The sequence below is a fragment of the Talpa europaea genome (assembly GCF_964194135.1).
Source record: "Talpa europaea genome assembly, chromosome: 14".
In the NCBI taxonomy this organism is placed as follows: Eukaryota; Metazoa; Chordata; class Mammalia; order Eulipotyphla; family Talpidae; genus Talpa; species Talpa europaea.
Genome location: NC_140082.1, coordinates 1,129,193 through 1,149,365, shown reverse-complemented (window position 1 = coordinate 1,149,365; position 20,173 = coordinate 1,129,193). Strand labels below are relative to the sequence as shown.

The window sequence follows — 20,173 nt, the reverse complement described above, 5'->3', positions numbered from 1 at the left end:
CGGGGCCGGGACTTCAGTTCCGGCCTTTCTGCACACCGGCCCCTCCCGGCGGGGGTGACGGGGGGACGTGAGAGGGGCCACGGGATTGTTTGATCCGGCTTCTTTCAAACACTCGTCTTAGGTGGCCCTGAGAGTCGCACCCACTTTTGGGGTTCTTTTCCTGTTGTGTTTAAAAAACCCACAAAACGTCTGCTTCCTGCACAGGCCAGGTGGGCATTCATCAACGGAGGGGGAGGAAGCGGGGGGGCAAGGGAGGAAACGAGAGAAGAGAGACTTCTGCTTCTCCTGTTGGGAGAGGTGCGAGGCGCTAACTCGGGGCCAGGCCTGCCGCCCCCGGCGTGATCCCGACGAGTTCCCGGCCCGCAGTGTGGCCGCACAGCACACGACTGACGGCTCTGGCTGGAGTTGCTTCTCACGTCGCGGCCCAGGAGCCGTCAGCGGAAAAGGGTACAAAGGGCGGGAATCGAGGCGCTTGGCACCAGGTGATCCGGAAGCCGTAAGGAGGTGCTCGCTGGGCGCAGAGGCGCGAGCGTGCTTGTGTGTGAGTAGTCACCTGTTACTAGGGAGGTGGATCTCGAGCTGCCCCCTCACACCTGTGAGAACGGTCGCATCCAGGAGACGGGCAGCAAGAAGTCTTGGAGGATGGGGAGCGAAGGGGCCCCTCCTGCGCTGCGGTGGGGTTGTAAACTGGTACCACCGCTGTGGAAAGTGGGGATCCCGCAAAGAATGAGAAATACTATTAACACGCTTCTGGGTATTCACCCCTAAAACGCAAAACACACTTTTTCAAGGAGATCCATGAGCCCCACGTTTATTGCAGCAGCATTTACAGCCGCTAAGCTGGAAACTGTCTTGCTGAGAGCTCGCTGGCTGGAGGAGATGTGCTGTGCCCAGGCGGCGGATACTACTCGGCTGTGAAGCAGGATTGTCTGGCCACTTGCAACGGGAGACCATGCACCCAGAGAGTGAAGTAGTCAGGCAGCTGGAGACAGACAGACGCCCTGCAATTCCAGTCAGGCGGACTCTGGAGAAACCAAGCCCGGGCAAAACAAGCAACTTCAACTGTGAGGCCAGGGAGTGGCCACCGGAGGGCCTAGGGGAGGGGAAAGAGGTCAGAGGTGACGATTTTGTGGTGAGGGGTAGAATTGGGCTTTCCGTGGTGAGCTTCATGTAGTGTATCGACGTCTTGATTCTCCACGCCGAGCCCCTGAAGCTTGCAGTGCGGTGTTCTTCCGTAACAACTGTCAACAGGGCCTCCCGGGTGGTGCAGGGGTTGGTGTCAGCACGACGAGGCTGTCCGCAGCCTCTGCAGCATGAGTTCGGTCCCCGGCCAGGGAGCTGCCCACGGGGCGCAGCAGACCCCTCCTGCCTCGCCGCTGCTCCCCTCAGCAGTGTGTTTCAGTGGATCCGCCTGTTCTGCTCCCCACTTTGGGGAGTCCTCACCCCCCGCATCTCTGGTCTGGACCCCAGCTCTTGTGTGCACAAATAAATAAAAAAGAAATTGTAAACAGCCATCGCACTTAACTGTGAACAACGTTACCGTCCTAGTTTTACAGAGAGTTCTCAGGGCTAATGACGTGCTCGGGAGAAGCGCCCAGTGAAGAACGGCAGAGGGAGTGTCAGGCGCTGCAGAGCGTGTTCTTGGTCCTCCTCGGCTTCTGCTCTTTGGCGACTTCAGCCCCCCCCCGCCCCCCCCCCCCCCCCCCCGTTGAGCCGGGGCGGGCGGTCCCAGGCCAGGGGAGTCACGCGGCCCATGGCTGGCCGACCCGCGGCGCCCCCATCGGGCTCCAGCCACGGGCTCTGAGGCTCCTGTGTCCTGAGCCGCGCGCTCTGGAGTGACTTACTCTGCAGTCCCCGGGAATAAACGGTTCCTGTTTTCTGGAGGTAAAATTATAAAGTGAGGCCTGGAGTCCCCGGGTGATCTTGTGAAGCCCAAGGATGAAGCAGCCCCGCCGGAGAGGTGAGGAGACCAGCAGCTTGTCTCGGGGAGACGCCGGCCAGGGCTGTTCCCAGTTCTGGGCCCGCCTTCGGGTGACTCTCCCTGACATCTGGGTTGCGAGCGCCCGAGCTCTCTTTCTGGTTAAGCACATGGGACGTGATGTCACTCATCAGGAGGCGGCCCCGGCAGCTGAGGCAGCAGCACCCGGGGAGGGGAAGAGTGCCTATGCCCTGCTGGGGGGGAGTCAAGTCACCCCCCGGTCTTAATGCAGAGCGTGGGGACACGTTTCGTGACATGGACGGAGGACACCCCGGGTGGAGCCGCCGGGGAGGTGAGCTCGTGAGCACCCACGGCAAGGCCGGGGCGCTGCCCTCTAGAGGCCACTGGCCCGCGAGTGGACTCCGTGCCTTGCTTCCCCCGAGTGCCGAGGACCACAAGTGCCACGCGTGTGCGTGTGCGTGTGCGCACGCAGGCTTGAGAGAGAGAGAGGTTCTTGTTATGAACGCAGACAGAGCCGGAACAGTGGCCTACACCTGTGGACGTTGCACTCCCAGGAATGTAAAAGCGTGACCAGAGGCCCAGCTGCCAGTGCCGTGGCCGTGTGGCGTGAAGTGGCCACACACCCGACAGGACGAGCTGCGGTGCGAGCGGACGCTGGAGCGCCATGTGCCTGTTGCAGAGCAGCTGCGGGGGAGCTTGGGGGTGGAGGTGTGCGCCCCGGCCCTGGGCCAGTTTTGTGTCGTGTACTAGGGCACCCCTGTGAGCGGCTGAAACGCGCACCCATCAGCTGCAGGTCTCATGCCGGGGCTGGCTGCCTAGGGCCAGGCTGGGCCCCCCGGGTGAGGTCAGGGGGTGCGAGCAGGCCCTGTGTGTGGCTCCCCAGGTCCTGTGTTGCCTTGCGCTCAGCTGCCGTGGGGGCCGCTCAGTGCCTGCCGCGGTCCCCATCACCCCCACACCCAACAACAGAGAACCCCTCACCTCCAACCCCTCTCAGTCTTCGCATCTCTCTGGCCTTGACAGGCGCGGTGGTCCTGGGGGCTCCTGTCCCGCCTCACGTGCGCCTTTGGGAACGTAGGCGCATCCGTGGATCATCCCCACAGCGCTGGGCCGCACAGCAGGTGGGGAATCTCGGGGGCGGGTTAAAACCCTGCCCACCACCATGTGAAAGGGCAAATCCCAGAAAGTAGGCAGTTTGTTCCTGTTTTTCCTAGCAGTGACACCAACCAGAACAATAAAAATCAGCAGCCACAAATCCACCGCCCGGGTGACAGCCGGCGGGCCTGGTGGCCGAGGCCCGGACAAGGGAGCCCGCCCCTGCTGCCCCAGCTCCCTCTGGGAACCCGCGCGGGCGGCAGCACCCACATCGAGGGTCATGGGAGAAACCAGGAGGGAGGGTACCGGGGTGAGGGTACCAAGTGCACGGGTGAGGACCCACAGTCAGGCCACCCCACTGCACACGGGGGTGGCCCTGGAACAGCAGCACTAGTGCCATATGCAGACCAACAGCTTTTGGGGGCATTTGGTCCCTTTCAAGTATTATCCATGAAAGCCCCGAAAAGGAAATGCGAGGACGCGCGGGTCTCTGTTCTGGTTCTGGGTGTCTCCTGTGGAACGAGCCCCTCCCTCCTCACCGCCCCCCACGCAGTGTGTGAAGCCGGTGCTGAGGGGACTGAAAACATAGAGATGGTGTCTCGTGTTGTCAGAACGTCAAAAAAAAAAAGCTGCCACGTGTTGCTTTTCAGCCGTCGCTCCAAAGTCAGGGCTCCCGCCTGCGCCCAGGGAACGCGTCATTTTCTTCAGGACAGATAATCAAGGTTCATTCTTTTTTTTTTTTTTTCCATTTTCCCTGGTGCTGGGACCCAGGGGAGCCATCTGGGCAGACACATTGATCAAAGAAAAGCATTTTGCCTTACATGTATTTCAAGCCTCTTGCATGAGAAAGATCTGGAGAAATCTTACAGGTGATACTTACAACCTTTTCTGCTCTACCACGCGCCCCTAATTATTTCCACATTATTCCATAACACCACCCTTGTCTTTGTACCTTTTCTGTTACCTGTTTGGGAGAATCATAAAAGACTTCATTAAAATGAGCTGATTAACTGCGATACGATTTATAATTCCCCTCATTTTACAAAAGGAAGCGATGGACGGATAAAGTAATGGGCCCCGAGGTGTGTCCGAGACTCCCTGTGGAACAGGTGTATTTCAGAAGAACTGCAGGTGAGCTCAGCCTGGCAAATCCGACCGAGGCGGGGGCTTCCGTTCCGACGTCGGAGGCCACAGCAGCGCAAAGTCAGCGACTTTAAGCCAACAGTCAGCCTCCCCACCCAGCCTCAGTCCCAGCGGAGAGCCCCGGTGACGGGCGGGACTGACTGTCCCTCCTCTATGGAGCAGAAGGAACGGGCCCTGGGAGCAGGCGGGGGGGCGGGGCACGGGGCTGCCACGCCCGGAGCCGTCCTGGGAGGGGGCTGCGTGGTGGGCCCACGGTCTCCCCCGGGAACTGTCGTCTTGCAGTGGCTATCACTTTATCGGAGGGATAAAGTGTGCTCAGCTGATGGGCTGCACTTCCCAGCCGCCCCGGAGGGAAGACGTGGCCACGTGACCACTAAGGCCCGAGGGAGCCCTTGAGATGAGCTGCACCGTTTTGGGTGCCCCATCTTTCCCGCTGCCCGGGAGGTGATTGTGATGGGTGGGGCGCCAGCAGCCCTGCTGCATCTTGAGGCCCTCGAGACCAGGACAGCGCTGCGGGCCAAGGAGCCTCGGTCTCTGGTGACTGGAGTCAAGAAATAATCCAGTTTCCCCTAAACAGTAGGGATCGAGAGTATAAAGGAGCCGACGTGAGCCACAGCCTCGGTGGTGACCTGGGGAGCTCAGGTCCCATCTGCTAAATTAGTGGACAAGGAGGCACTAGGCTGAGGTGGCGCTGATGGCCCGTGGCCTACGCGCCGCCAGGACCTGTCAGCTCAGGGACTGAAATCGAAACCCAAGTGCCACTGTCCACCCGCAGCCACCCAGGCGCCACCCGCTGTCGCCAGCAGCTTCCTTGCTGTGTTTCTGCTGTTTCTCGGGTGTGGTGCTGCCCAGTTCCAAGAGACTTTTGGGTCAATAAACTTTAAATTTGTATTTTCCTCCGTTTCTCTTTTAACTCGTTTCTCAAGGGGTATCAGGAATTCCAACACCCGCGCGGACGCGCCCAACTTGAAAATGGCGGCTCAGTTAGGAGTGAGCAGGACACACAGCGGCGTGGCCTGGGCACGGGGCAGCCCCCTCCGGCCGGCCTGCCGCTCACTGCCCTGCCCCTGCCCGCCGCAGGCCGGACGGAGTCCCTGGGTCAGGTCCTGGGATGGGGTGGGGGATCAGGGAAGTGCGGGGCTTGCCAGGGTCTAGGAGAGCTGGGGAGCCACCGGCGGGCCCTGCCCGGGCCTAGAACTGCCCGGGCCTCCTGGGAGGAGAGGCCGCACAGCCCCAGAGAACCCACTCTTGCCACGGCTGTGCCCCGGGAGCCTCCCCAGGCCTCTGGACACAGGTGACCTCTGCTGGCCCGGCGGGAACAAACCCGGACAGCCCGGGCAGCGCCCCACGGGAAGGGCTGCCCCTGCCTCGGTCCCCGACGGGCACCCCCCGGGCTGGCCGTGGAGGGGTCGCCTCCACCTGGGAGCCGGCGGGAGGCCAGGCCTGGTCCCCGCGCGCGTGTGTGGTGTTGGGGGCACCACAGCCTCCCCGGTCACCTGGTCACCTCCTGGGGGAGTCCTGGGGTGGCTGCGCCCGCCCCGCGGGCCCCGGGAGCCGACCCCGGCGATGAGGCCCCGCCCCCGGCCTCCCTGGCCCGGGCCCCGCCCGTGGACCCCGCCGCGGGCGGGAAGGGAGACCCCCGGGCCCGCGCCCCGGCTCGCGCCCCGCCCCGCCCCGCCCCGCCCGCCCCGCCCCGCCCCGCCCCGCCCGCCGGCGCCGAACCGGCCGGTGCGTCCTGGGGAGCGGCGGGCGGGCCCGACCCCGCGCCCCCGCCCGCCGCCCCGGCCCGGCCCGGCCCGGCCCGGCCCGCCCGCCCGCCGCGGGCAGAGCGGATGGCCGGGCGCGGCATGCGGCTGCTGTTCCTGGCGGTGCTGCGGCGGCACACGGGCAACGCGGTCACGGCCCAGCGCGTCCGGTAGGCGCCTCCCGCGGGCCCGGGCGCGCGCCGACCCGACCCGACCGGCCGGCGGGGCGCGCGGGGCCTGGCGCGGCGCCGAGACCCGGGCCCGCCTGCCTGGCGCGGGGAGGCGGCGCGGGGCGCACGGGGTCGGGGGCGCGGGGCGCGCGGGGAGGCGGCGCGGGTCGGGGGCGCGTGGGGGCGCGGGGAGGCGGCGCGGGGCGCGGGTCGGGGGCGCGCGGTGTCGCGGGGAGGCGGCGCGGAGCGCGGGTCGGGGGCGCGGGGTCGGGGGCCGGGGGGGCGCGGGGGTCCGCGCCGCCGGGCCTGGGGCTGTCCGGAGCGACCCGCGCGGGGCGCCTCCATTCACCGGCAGCGCCGGGCGCGGGGAGCCCCGCAGCAGCCCCCGCGTCCTCCGGCGCTCGGGCTCGGGGCGGTGCGCCGGGCGGGGCGCGAGCCGAAGCCTGGGCGCGGGAAGGGGCCCTGAAGCCGGTGGGGGTGGAGGGGCCCAGGGTTTGCTCCACACCTGCCCCTGCCCTGCCGGCCGCCCGGACCCCAGGGCCTGTGGCTGCGCCCGGCGCCCCCGCTTCGCAGCGCTTGTCTCTGCAGCGATCTGGCTGTTTCCTCGAACCTGCCACCTGCTGCCCCAGGATGTGAGCCCCTCAGGGCAGGGGAACCGGCCACCTGCTCCCCCCGGGAATGTGAGCCCCGCAGGCAGGGGCTGCCGGCTCCTCTCTGGCCCTTCCCGGGAGCTCTGGCTTTGGTGCAATACGTGCTGGAGAGGGGCCTGGAGGGGTACAGGGCCGCCCTGGGGTGCTGCTGGTGTTTCGTTTTGTTAAGATGTATTTTATTTATGCATACAGGAGCTGGGGTGCAGGCCAGAGATGCGGGGGTGAGAGGACTCCCCAGAGACAGAGTGGGGAGCAGAACAGGCAGAGCCACTGAAATCCACTGCTGAGGGGAGCAGCGGGGAGACAGGAGAGTCTGCTGCGCCCTGGGGGTAGCTCCCTGGCTGGGAATGGACCTCGTGCTGCAGAGGCTGCTGACAGCTTCACAGGTTGCGTCTTAACCCCTTGCGACACCAGGGAGGCCCCACCATTTTTATTTTTAAAGATCTATTTTTACTTATTTATTCATACAAGAGCTGGGATGCAGGCAGAGGTGCCGGAGTGGGGTGGTGAGAGGACTCCCCAGAGACAGAGTGGGGACTGGAGCAGGTGGGTCCACTGAGACACACTGCTGAGGGGAGCAGCGGGGAGACAGGCGAGGTCTGCTGCGCCCTGTGGGTAGCTCCCTGCCAAGGATCGAACTCGTGCTGCAGTGGCTGGCGAGAGCTCCACAGCACTGAGACTTAACCCCTGCATCCCCAGGGAGGCCCTGGCGGGTTTTTTTTAAACCCACTGACTTGCTTCCCTTCACACCATTTCTCAGTTTACTTCCCCTGACCCCCTGTGGGCCGCCTTCCTTACCATTAAAACCATTAAAATAAGCACTTCCCCCCCCTCCCCCCCCCGTGGCGCAGCAGTTGAGCGCTGGGCTGTGGCTGCCCACAGCCTCTGCAGCACCGGTTCGTTCCCCAGCTGCCGGCGAGGGTCCCATAGGAAAAAAAAAAGCACTTGGTGCTACCCTCACCCCTGAATGCCCCTCTCTGCTCCAAGACATGAGCTCCGCACAGGTGCCAGGTGGCCCTGAGGATAGGGCAGACCCCCTGCCGAGGCGCACAGGTGAGGGCGCTCCCGCCCCCCGGGCTCAGGGAGGCTGCCTGGCTGCTGGCCCTGTGGAGAGGAAGCCGCGTCCACCCTCAGGAAGTCACGTCCACGCTCAGGAAGTGCGGGTGTGGGTGTGGGTGTGGGTGTGTGGGGTGACACAAGAGGCAGCCACTCCGGGTCTGGAGGGTATTCCCGGTGCGAGGCAGGTGGGGTGGGGGTGGCAAGGACCCTCCTCCCCGCCTGGGAGAGGAGGGGAGAAGCCGGGTCAGTGGGCCGTGGGCTCCAAGGAGACCCCTCTGTGCTTCAGACGCGCGCCCCACTTCCTCCCGCTCCCCCCGAGTGCCAGCCTGACCCAGAGGCTGCCCGCACCCCCACTGGCACCCCCACTGCCGAGTCAGGGGGAACTAGAACAGCCGCTGCAGGTCGCCGCCCGCCCGGTGTCCCTCCCACGGCGCTGGGCCTGGCCGGCCTTGGGCGCACACGGGAACAGCGCAGGCAGCCCGGGGGGCGGACGTCGAGCTGGGGGCTGGTGTTGGTTCCTTTCATCTCTGTCCTCCTGGGGTATTGGAGGGAGGAAGGAGCAGCCCGCAGCCAGCCCGGGAGAGCCGGTCTCTCTGCGCCCAGAAGCTGCCAGAGGCCTCAGGAAAGGAGGCTGGGCCCGGGGCGGGCAGGTCCTGTGGGGGTAGCTCGCCAGGGACCCCATCCCGGGGCCAGGAGGGCCTGGAGCACCCCTCAGGCCTCCTCTGCGGAAAGCCCTGTGGCTCCCAAAAGACCTCAGTGGCGGCAGGGAGCCCCCAAACCAACAGGTGGGGTCCCCGTTGGTCTAGCAGAGCCACGCGTCCCAGTCCGCCAAGACCGGCCGTGAAGGGAGCCGGCCTGGGCCACTCCTGCATGAAGTCGCGGCTGCCCGAGAGTGAGGTCCACGGGGGAAGACACAGATGGGGGGCAGGGCGCTCGGGGGGTGCCAGGGCCCACCTAGGCTTGGGCCCGGAAGCCTCTGGCATTATAAACGTGAGAAACAGAAGCTCCGGGCAAGGCATTGCCTGCCAGCCCCCGGCTTAGAGATGCAGGACACGGGGGTGCCGACATCACCTGCCTTGTCCCCTGCGTCGTAAACCCGGGCCTGACCCTCATCATGCCCGTCGCACCTGCGAGCCCGTCACCCGGAGGGGAGGCTCTGCAAAGGGGAGACTCGGGAGACTCCGTGTCGTCCCCCACCCCAGGGCCGGGCAGAGCCGGGCAGGGCAGGGAAGCTGAAAAGGCTTGGAGAGGGAGAGGCCTGGGGGAGGCACGTGGAGCGGACAGGTGAGGGAGCTTCCCCAGGGTCATGGGGCCCGCGGAAGGGACACTCAGAGGAGACAGAGACGTGGGGAGACCCGTGGGAGGTGACCGTGGCGGCCGTCATCTGGACTTGGGTTTTGATTTTGCTCCTTTCCTCCCAGACCCGCCTGGGCCCCCCTGCGCCTTCCTGTGGGTCCCCCGGGAGGGGCCCGAGACCGGGGCGGCTCTCGGGCCTCAGTGGCCCCGCTTTGGGCCGACCTGCTGGGGTGGGTGTTCACCCACGAGGGGACGGGAGACGGTGGGCTCAGCTGGAAACGCTGTTCCTTCTCTGCCCTGTTGCACGCTCACGCCGCTCGAGTTCTTTCCCGTGGAAGGTCTCGCGCTCCGAGTGTTCTGCCTTGATGCGGCAGGTGGCAGAGCCGATTTAGAGCGGGCAGGTTTGGGGTCCTGGAGTGCCCCTCCTTCTGCCTGCCAACAGCAGATGGGGAAGGTCAGTGTGAGGAGGGGTCTCTCAGCAGTGAGGGGGCAAGAGCTTCCCCTCTGGAGGCAGCTGTGACTTGGCAGCACAGATGCCTCCAGCCCAGCGGCTGTCATGGGGCCCGGCAGGGAGCTCATGCGCTGGGGACAGCAGCATGTTGCCCTCCAGGGGACATGGGGCAGGTCTGGAGGGAGTTAGGGGGGTCACACACTGTGGGGGCGGCTGAGGGAGAGGCCAGGGTCACTGCTGACGTCCCACGGTGGCCCCCGCAGCGGCCACGGTCAAGGCTGGGCCAGGGCCGCTGTCTGGCCAGGCTGACGCCGCCTGCAGGAGAGGCCGGCGGGCCCTGAGACAAGGTCCTTCCGTTTCACGCCAGGACCCATGTCGCGGCCCGCGCCGCCGGATTCCTGTGGACAGTTGCTTTGACTGCGGCGCCGAGGGGCCCGGGGTGCGGCAGGGGAGAAAGACGTGTGGGTTTGGGCCTCCCGGAAGGGAAGTTGCCAGGCTGGCGTCCAGCGTGGGGAGGACACATGACGAGACCACGGACTGCAGTGACCCGTGTCCTTCGCACGGCTGACAGCACACTGGGGTGCGGTTCACCCTAACGTCCTTTCTGGAGGGAAACAGCCCCTGGCTGGGGGTGCAGGGCCTTCCCTGCAGGGAAGAGGACTTGTCCCGAGGGGTTCTGGACAAGAGCTTGTAGGTTTTTGGAAGAGACCCCGGCGTGAAAGGCGGGCACAGAAGAAGCACATTTACTTCTTACTCTGGAGGTTCCCGGGGGGCGGGTGTCAGGGAGGCAGGAGGTGTTAGGTAACCAGATGCTCCCCGGCCACACAGATGGGTCATTCAGGTAAAAGCCCCCTGGGCCATAGCTCCGGGGGGCCAGGGCCCTCTCGGAATTCTTCATAGTGAAGGGGGAGGTAAATGCTTTGCCTTTGAGTCTTGGTCTCGATGACCTTCAGCTGGAAAGAAACCACGTGCCAAGGGGCGCATTGCATGGAGGCTTATTCTGAACCCCTTCAAGGCCTGATGGGCCGGGGAGTCGGGGATTCCTAAGCCAGCAGGCCCATTATGGGGGCGACAGGGCACCTCGGGCTGGTCACCAAAGCCCAGACGGAGGACTGTGAACTAGGCCCGCTCAGGGTCAGATTCCTGGCATGGCCTGTGCTGGGCCGGAGAGAGGATGGCCGGCATGAGAGAGAGGGATGCGGGGAGCCCCAGCTGCTGAGAGGACTTGGGGTCCAAGCTGCTGGCAGTCTGTGGCCCCTCTGGCATCCTCAACTATTTGGCCAGGCTGCCGGGGTGGTTTAGACAGAGACCACTGCTGCCCCCCACCCCCCATCCCCCGAGGCCCTGAGCAGGTGCTGGGACCACCTGTCATTCCTGACTCCCCCCCCACCCCGAGCCGGGCACGAGCACCCAGGTCAGCTCCTCAGGGCAAGGGCAGCTCTGAACGTCCTTCTGGAAAGTTATAAACAGGACCGAGTCCAGAGCCCGAGTTCCTCAGAGGACAAAGCTCACTTCCGTGTCGCGAGGCAGGAACGGCTTCGGTGACAGGTGTAAAAAGACTCACACCCTCCGTTAGCCTGACGTGGGGGGACGCTCCTGTTTTGCTGACGCCGGAGCTGGTGCCTCCACATCCGGGGGACGGTGCCAAGGGTCAATAGAGCTGCACCCCTCTCCAACTATAAATCCCTGGAGGCAGCAGCAGGTGCCCCCCTCTCCCAGGAGCTAAGGAGGCCTCCCTGCAAACCCGAGATGTTTCCTTCTGGCAACTGACCCGTTTTGAACCCAAGCGTAGGGGCACAGCAGGGCATGAAGGGGTGGGGGCGCAGAGCGGGTCAGGGGTTTGGGTGCCGGGGTCTTCAGAAGCACAGGGGGGTTGCAAACACCTGCCACCCCAGTTTATGCCTTTTCACAAAAGCTGACTTCCTGGCAGGGGCGCCGAGGCCGGGGGCAGCCGCTTTGGGAATTTGCAGGTGAACTTGTCTCGAGGCCTCATCTGATCCCTTTTCAACTGGGAAGGTCACGTCCAGCTGCAGCCCTTGTCTGCTGAGCCTCTGTGGGTGCCCCCTCCCCAAGTCCTGCTGTCTCAGCTCAGCCGTGTGAGGGAGCCTCTGAGACCTGCCGGGGAGGGCCCGGTCACGGGGCTCCCTGACGCGGGCGGTGTGGGTGCTGGTATAAAACTCCTCTGTTTCTCTTCGTATCGATCCTGCCCAGTGCCCGTTTGATTCTTTGCCAGCCCAGAAGGACCCAGGCAGGCCCGGGATGGTTCCCTGTGCCTGGCAGCTGGGGGTCAGAGGTCGGTGCTCCCAGGGAGGGCAGCGTCCGGCGCAGGCGAGGGTCACTGAGAGCTGGACTTTGTGCTGGGGCGGCGGCTGAGCCTTCTCCACCCGGAACACTGTGTGTAAACATGCCGTCATCGGAACGGGCCCCTCCAGATAACAGAGCAGCCCAGAGACTTGGGGAAGGAGCTGGGAGGGAGGCAGGAGCAGCAGAAGCCGGTCATCTGGGTGGACCCGCTCTCGGGGGCTGTGCTCCCGGGCCGTGCGCCGTCGCCCGGCGTCCGGGCAGGGAAAGCCTGCGGAAGGTTCTCCAGGGTGTCTTTGGAGGCCCCAGGGCACTGCGGATTCACCGGCATCGGGTGGGAAGCGGCTGCTTCATGCCCCCCTGACGTGAGAGCTGTCGGAGGCCGCTGAGGGTCCGTCTTGGCAAATATCTACACAGCCACCTCGATGGCCACAGGCTGGAAGGTGCTGGGCTGAGGGGTGGCTAGAAGATGGGGACCCCCAGCCCCCCCCCCCGAGCAGCAGCCTGCAGCACAGAGGCTTCAGCACACCTGACCGCAGCAGGTCACGGGAAGAAGCGTCCAGCCTGGCTGCCGGCTGCTGGTCAGAGGTCAGGCTGGAGGTCAGAGGCCGTGGTGCTGGGGTGCTGGGGGTGACGGTGCCAGTCTGGCGGTGAGGGTGGGCTAAACACACCAACAATTAAGCTTTCCTCTGAGGAGGGCGCAGGTAGAGTCCCACTGTGTCCTGAGTCAAGGATGTCAGATGGCAGCATGTGGCCAGGGCACACCCAGGGACCCCAAGCTGTTAGGGGTGCACACTGCAGGGGGTCCTGCCGTCTGCTGCATGAAGACAAAGGCAGCAGACTCTTGGTGCGAAAGGTCTTTGATGGAATTGGTGTCTAGGGAGAGAGAAAGAGATATTGTAATCGTAGGTTCACAATACACCCCCCAGGTTACCCATCGCCTGGGGCAAGTGCCCGGCCCAACGGGGTCAGCCCAAAGCAGGGCCACTGGAGCCCGAAAGCTTGCCAGCCTCAGATACCTCCTGGGGCAAGAAGGGGAGAAAGCGGGGCCTGGAGCCTGGGACAGAGGAGCCCCTCCATCAGGACACCAGCGCCGCCGCCCCCAGGCCTCGGCCCATCTGCTTCTCCCATGTCTCTCCTCCGAGTGCCCCCGAGTCCCTGGTGGAAGCCAAGCCAGAGGAGCAAGCGCCCCAGCCCCCCACAGTATGCAGCTTCTCCTGGACGCTCCGCTCTGCCTCCCCCCCAGCGACCCCACAGGGGGCCTGGGTCACGCTCACTGGGCCTGAGCCCCGGGGCCGCAGGGTGGGGTGGCTGCGCCTCTCCCCGCACCAGCACGCCACCCTCCAACTGCCAAATAAATGCTCCGCATCTCCTAATTGACCGGAGATCTTCACTGTCTCTAACAAGCCTTGCTCAAGCCAGATGTGTCTGAATGCTCGGCCCTACCGGGAGCCCGGGGGCTGACTCGTTGGCCTGGGTTCTGACCTGCGGAGGAAGCGGCTGAGCCGCGGCCTGGGGGCGGCCGGAAGCAGGGACGGCGCTGAGTTCATGCGGAATATTATTTTTAAAAGCAAAAAATATATATTATTTGGAATATGTTTGAGTTCGGAGTGAGCGTTGAGAGGCCATTTGAAAGGAGTTGAGCCGCGGACGGGCAGCCGCTCCCGTGCCCCCTGCTCCGGCCGCGGCGCCCGCGGGTCAGGTCTGCCTGAGCAGGGCTCGTGCCGGCCGCCCTCGGGGGAGTTTCTCAACGCGGGCTGGGGCTTCTCCTTGCCCTCGGCCCTGCTGGGGGGCAGGGATTCTCGTGCAGGGTGATAATCGGGGTGATTTCCAGATAGCCGGACTGCCTGGCAGCGTCCCCCTCCTGCTGGCCGGTTGCCCTGGCACATCAAAGGATGCCAGGTGCGGGGAGGGGAGGTCAGGCCAACCTGCAAGGTGGACACGATAAGATCTGTCTCAGGACGGCTCCCAGCCCAGACCTCGGGGGTTATTTATTCGTGCAGCACCGAGAAAGGGGGGGGCATTGAGAGGCCGGAAGGAGACAGGCTGTTCCCCTGGGGCGGCGGGTCTCCCGGGGAGTGCTGTGGCCCTGTAGACCCCTCCGCCAGCCACACAGACAATTTAGGGTCATTTTGCTTTCTAGTCCCTCCTGCCCCTTCCCTCCACCCCGCGCCCCCGTCCTTCTAGCCTTAGTCCTCATATTTCGTGCAATCTTGGCCCCAACGCAAGGCAGCTCGTTCACCTGGCGCCGGCTGGCCACGGCGCTGCTCTGGCCGAGGGCAGAAAGGGCTCTGAGACGCGGTCCCTCTAGGTGCTTTGAGACGTTCCCAAGGGCAGTTTAAGTGCGGGGGACCCCTCCTGCGAGCCGACTTTGTGGCTGAGCCCTGGGGTGTGGTCCTGGGGATGGGATCCTGCAGGGACCGGTCAGAGCCCGGCGGGCAGGCGCCGCCTTGGGGCCCAGGGGTGTGGCCCGTGAGGAGTCTGCAGGTGAAGAGCTATGGCCAGAGTGGGGTGCATGGGGTGCAGGGGCAGGAGTGGGCGGGCCCCGAAGAACGCTGTGTGCTGGCTTTGCGGCTGGCCTTAACTCTGCAGACGCGATGAGCCAGCCCCCGTCCGCAGGCAGTGGGCAGGAGAGCTGGCTACCTGGCGCTGGAGGGCTTCCGCGGCGGGGTGGCAGCTTTGGGTGAGGTGAGCGGCCATGTCTGGCCTCAGGAACCCCCGTCTCCCTGGCTTGTCGAATAAACCCCGCTGTTGCTGTTCTCCGGGCCCGAGCATCTCGCCATGGCGCGCAGGTGGTGAACTCAGACGGTGACCGGTCAGCTATTTGGGCAAGTCCTCGGCCAGTTTGTTGCCCCCGCTGCCCTGTACCCAACTCCTTTCGCTCTCCTCAAACTCTCTCCTTTATTGGCTGAGGGGCCTGAGCCCGGCGATCGGCAGCCACTTCTGGTCTTTATGAAGAGCTGAGTTACACGCGTGCAGCAGGCCTCGCGTGTCCTGCGCACTGTGGAGCAGGAGAGGAAGGTGGCGTTGGGGAGGCCATGAGCGGGCGCGTGGGGACAGGGCTGCCCCTCACCCAGGTGTCTGAGGCCGGCAGAGGAATTGTCGTGACGACCTGTTGGGGTTTTCGGCAGGTTGCCTGAAGGACGACTCAGAAAATACACGACAGCTTTGGGTTTAAACAATCGTTGGGTTTAAAACCATAAGCGCCGCCGTCGCCGCTGTGATGTTGACGGCCTCCGTCCTTCTCTCTGTTCATCCTCCTGGTAAAGGGTCCATCTCGAGGCCGCCGGTCACGTGTGCATTCTGAAAGATGCCCTCGACTTTGAGAGCCCAGCGGAGATCGCGAGCCTGGTCGAGGCCGACCGCGTGGACGCAGCCCTGGCCCTGCATCTCTACAGGGGCGGCCGCCTTCTGCAAGGTGACCGTCCCCTCTGCGAAGGCCGAGCCGGGCCTGGCGAGACCCAGGCGTGGCCACGGAAACGGTGAACCCCGCGGGTCTAGCTCAGACAGGGACCTTGACACCTCTGTGGCTGGTCTCTGTTGCGAGCAATTTTCCTGAAATGGTGTCATCATGTCACTCGGGCCTGAGTTTAAACGGAAGCTGTTTTTGTTGCGGTGGGGTGTCATCCTGAACGTTTTCGGTCTATAGTTCCTCGCTCAAAATATAGTTTTCAAAAGCTGAAAGCAGAAAGAACTCTTTTACGCAACATGGGGCGAGCAAATATGAACGATCTTATTCACTGGATTTATTAATGAGGGAACTTCGAGGTGCTGCAAGTTCGTGTCAGAAGCCCTTTCCGAAGCAAGGCCGTGGCGCGGTGGCGGTGCTGCGTGAGGGGAAACTAGTCTTACCGCTCAGTTTAGCAAACACCGAAAGTGCAGCCGCCCTGGTCTCGACGGCTCTTGTGGGACTTGCGCTCGTCTGCTTTGCTCTCGGTGGAAGGCGGCACGGCGGAGCCCCAAGGACTGTTGTTCCAAGGGTCAGCCCCGGCCTGGGCGGCGTGACCAGAAGCCCAGGCCTGGGGCCGGTCAGCCGAGGCGAGCACCTGTCTTCGATCACTGCCGGGCCCCCCCCCCCGGGCCAGAGCCGCCTTGCTGGGCACTGCCCTTGTCTGCCCCCCCGAGGCTGCCCCCCAGGCCTGACAGCCCCCTGTGCTCAAATTGCGCTTTTCTTCATAGAGCATTTGTGGGACTTTTTCCTGCCGGAGCAGACGGCTGGAAAGTTTCCAAACAATACCAAGAAGGGACTCCCAGGGCCTGGAGGACAGCTCCGGCTGCCTGTGTCTCTCTGTCCCCCACGTCCTTCCCCCAAGCGGTCATGGTCAGCAGCTGGGCAGCGGCCCCAGAGCTCCAGATGGCCCGGGGCTGGGGCAATGGGCTGGGCTCTGACAGATGGGCCCCCACTCTGTTCTGCGGGTTTAAAAGTCCAGCAAATTGATAGAAGTTGCCCTGACCGAGCGGCAGGTGGGCACAGGTTGGGCCCGAGTCCTGTTTCTGGAGTGGAGACAGACGTGGGTGGGGCTGGCCGAGCGCTGTCTGGGCTGGTTCCCAGGCCCTGGCCTGCGTTTCTGCCCCAGCTCGGGGTGGGGGGGTAAGGAGGGAGGGGTGCCCCTTGGTCTCAGCTCCCGCTGGTCTCAGCTCCCGCCGGCCTCTCCGCAGGTCTGCACATCCCTTTTGGCATCATCTTTGGTGGAACGGATCTCAATGAAGACGTGAACCAGGGAGAAAAGAACGAAGTCATGGGGAGGGTCCTTGAGAAAGCCAGGTGAGGCCTGAGGGGCGTGGGGTGCGGGCGGGAGTCCCCCGTGGAAGGGCGGCCGTCCGAGCGCCTCTCACGAGTGCATGTCTTCATCTTCCTGTCCGTGGTCACTGAGTCCCGTCCTCTGCCCTTGTTCCCGCCCACAGCTCTCTCTGGATGACCATTCTCAGGGGGGCACCCGGTGGGCGGGTGGGGGATGGATGCTCTGGACGGCGGGGGATGGGAGCCGGCCCCTGAGCCCAGGGTCAGCCCCGCCTCCTGCCCGGCGCCCCGCCATGTCCTCCCTTCTCACCCCCGAGTGGATGCGCCCACTGGGTTTCTGGTGCGGCCACACAGGCCTCCCAGAGGACAGTTCTTGGTTGTGGGGGTCATCCTGCACCCCCCGACCCTGGACACGACCGGCAGTCCCTGTGCCCTGCCCCTGGCCCACCCCGGCCCCGCGTGGGCGGTCACTGTCCCCAGATGAGTCCCTGCAGAGCTCCATCTCCCCTCCCGCTGGGGGTGCTGGTGGCCATCGGGAGGGACTGAAGGCCTGGAGGGAAAGCAGCGCCTCCTCCTGGTCGCGCAGGCACAGCGAGGACTTGGGGGGGTGCCTGTGTCCACTCTCAGCCGAGCATCCTGTGCTCACGCACGCTGGCGGTGACTGTCCCCCGTCAGACTGAGTCACTGTCCAGGGGCTGTGCTTCCTGCATCCCCTCTGCCCGCCTGTCTGCCCCGGACGCTCAGGTCCCCCCCTTGGCCCCGTAACCGGCTGCTGTCCTCTGTCTGCGGCCGCTGAGCGATGGGCTCGTGGTTGGGAAGCTGCGGGAAGGCCCCCGGAGCTGGGCCTTCTCTGGGACTGTCCCCACCCCCTGGGCTCTGCTGAGCTGCCCGAGGCACCCCCTCTTTCCTGTCAGGTGCATGTCAGTCTTGCCCCTGAAAACTCGGGTTACGGGGGGTGTCGTTGAGCTCAGGGACCGCGGCTCTGTGGGGCTCGGACGTCCCTGTGACGCCGGCGCGGCCTTCCTGAACTAGCGGGCGTGGGGGACGGTCACGGGCGTCCCCGTCTGGGCTCACGCCGGCCCGGCCCCCGTCGCCCCTGCTCTTGCGCCCGGCCTGGGGCGCTGCCTGTGGACGGAAAATCACCGCGTGGTGGGAGCGGCTTTGAACGGGTTCATCTCCCGGCGGCCTCGTTAGCCTCACCCGTGGCGTTGTTATTAAAATGCCCATCGATTTGTATTTTGGGGTTATCGATCGCGGCCAGGCAGGACGCCCGTCAGCTCCCTCCGCTGATCCCGGGGAAGGGGTTTCGGTGACACAAAGTAGCGGCGTCTCTGGCCTGATGTAGCAGATGTTGCATCTGTTAGTGGGATGCTTTCAAAAGCTCATGTTTTTCCTACAAAGTATATTTTTTAACTTGTCTTAGTGTTGGAAGCGTTTCTCCCACAAGGTACAGGCTTGATCACGTTCAGCCCCTGAGCCGGGCGAGCCGGGGGAGCCGGGGGGAGCCGGGGGGGGGGGGGGGAGCGGGGGTGCCGGCCCCTCCTTCCTTTCCTCCAGGCAGGTCTTCCCACCTGCGGGGCGGGGGCCGGCGCTGCCGCGGGGCAGACAGCCAGAAGGCCGCGGAGCAGAGCCGCCGTGCTGGGCCCAGATCCCCGTGTTCACAGGACAGTGGGTGTCACACGTGTCCCCCCACCGTGTCCCCGACACCTGTCCCCCGCGTGCCCCACTCCCTCTGCGGCCGGCGCCAGAGCTTCAGGCTGTCCCGAGGTGCGGTGAGCTCCCGCCGGCCGCCCCCTCTGGGCCTCGCTTTCCCCCGAGAGGCCGGGGCTGTCTCAGAGCCGGGGCCACAGGGGAGCCCCGCCCCGGGGAACCCCACCCTGCCGGCCTGAGCCCAGCGCCTGGGACTGCGCTGCACGCCGGGTCTGAGGCGGCGCGTGGCGGTGACGGGGACTCGGACGCGAGGACAGGGCTCTGCCCCCCCCCACCCCTCTCCCAGGAGAAGCTGCCCTTGGGGATGAGGGGCTTGGGACGGACCCCGGGGTTGGTGAGGGGCTGGGAGGGGGCAGGAGGGGGGAGCACCTGGGAAGGAGCTCGCGGGCCGGCGTCCTCTGTCCAGGGTCCTGCTGTCGCGGGGGTCCTTGCACCCCAGCACCCCCCCGCCCCGTGAGCAGGGGGCGCGTGACGTCCAGCTTCTGCCCCTGCTCCGCCCCGCGGCCCGGCCCGAGTGCTGTCTGGGCGCTGCCTGATGCCGCCCTAATTGTCCTGCATTTCTGCTCCTCTGCCAGGTTCGCGGTGGCGTTCACAGAGGCCATGAAGGAGGCGGCTCACCGGCAATGGGTACGTGCGGGGGTGTCGCGGCCGGACGGGGCGGGGGCAGCGCCCAGGACCCCAGTGTCCCCCGCGCCCTGCTGCGGCCAGCGGTGGACTCACTTCCCCGACGCTGATGTTTTTACTTTGCGCGAATACCTTGAGCGCCGCTGAGGCCTTGCGATGCCGGAACCGCCCGGCTCACCCCGCAGGTGTCCTGCCTCCTGTTTGACCGCCGTCGGCCCTCGCGAGCTGGACGCCAAGGCCAGTGGTCCTCGACGTCCTGGGGTCCCTGGGACTCCTTCTGGCCTCCACACGGTCAGACCTGTTTTCGTAACCACCCTAGGGCAGGTGGCGGCGGCGGGTAGCGCCAGGGAGGGGCGCTGGCCTCGCTGCATGGAGCAGGGAGTTGCTCACCGAGCGCCTTGCTTGCTTGCGTCTGCAATTCCTTCTGCTGTGGAGAACCCAAGGCCAAGGATGTGTCCTCCTGGGGTCCCGCTGATGGCGAGCCCCAGGCGAACCCCATCGGGAACCCCGTGTGCGCACGTGGGGCCCAGCTGCTTGCCACAGTGCCTTTTTCCTGAGTGACTGGGAGGCAAACTTATTCGGGTGTTTTCTCTAAAATGAGTGAATCGAGCCCGTCACGGCAAGAAAGCCGACTGTGCTGCCGCCGATGGCGCCGTCTGCATCGTCAGGCGAGCCTGGGGTTTTGGAGACTTTGAGGCCGACGGCTCCCGACACAGGGGCCTTCCCAAGGGGCTCAGCCGCCAGGTCCCCGCAGGCCACTCGGGCTGCAGGGGGGTGGGCGCGGGGCGCGGTGGTCCAGTCGGCAGCCAGACCAGCGGGCCCAGGGCAGCAGGTCCTCGTCGCAATGAGCTCGTGAGAAGGCATGTCTGGGGGGTGTTGGGTGGTGCCCAAGATGGCGGCCGGGCGCTCCCTGAAAGTCAGCACGCGCCCCTTCCCAACAACTGATGCCGACGGAGCGAAGCCGCAGGTACAAGAACGCGGGTGCTCTGCTGAGCCAGACGCCAGGAGGCCCGGGCCTCCTCGGGGCACCGGCCACCTCCCCTGGCCTCGGTCTTCAGTGCTGCCCCTCCGTGCGCCCCAGTGCCCCTCCTAGGACACGGCCCCGCCCAGTGTAGCGCCCCCCCACAGACACCGGCTACTGGTCCCTGGGCCTTCCAGCCCGGCTGGGCAGGCTGGGGCCTCCTCGGGCGAGGCTGGGCCTGGCTGCTCCCTGCGGTCACTGTCCTTGGCCGGGTTCCAGGCAGGAGAGTGC

At 65.3% G+C, this 20,173-nt stretch overlaps 1 protein-coding gene across 1 annotated transcript in view; it reads left to right on the top strand.

Moving 5' to 3' along the window:
• The first annotated feature begins 5,949 nt into the window (after positions 1-5,949).
• The window catches only part of GLT1D1 (glycosyltransferase 1 domain containing 1), a 44,968-nt gene continuing 30,744 nt past the window's right edge, over positions 5,950-20,173 (top strand). Inside the window, exons 1-4 of the mRNA XM_084254124.1 lie at positions 5,950-6,089; positions 15,116-15,264; positions 16,506-16,611; positions 18,873-18,924. Of these exons, the coding sequence (XP_084110250.1) occupies positions 6,007-6,089; positions 15,116-15,264; positions 16,506-16,611; positions 18,873-18,924 (390 nt within the window). The 5' untranslated portion in view covers positions 5,950-6,006. The remainder of the gene's footprint in view (positions 6,090-15,115; positions 15,265-16,505; positions 16,612-18,872; positions 18,925-20,173) is intronic.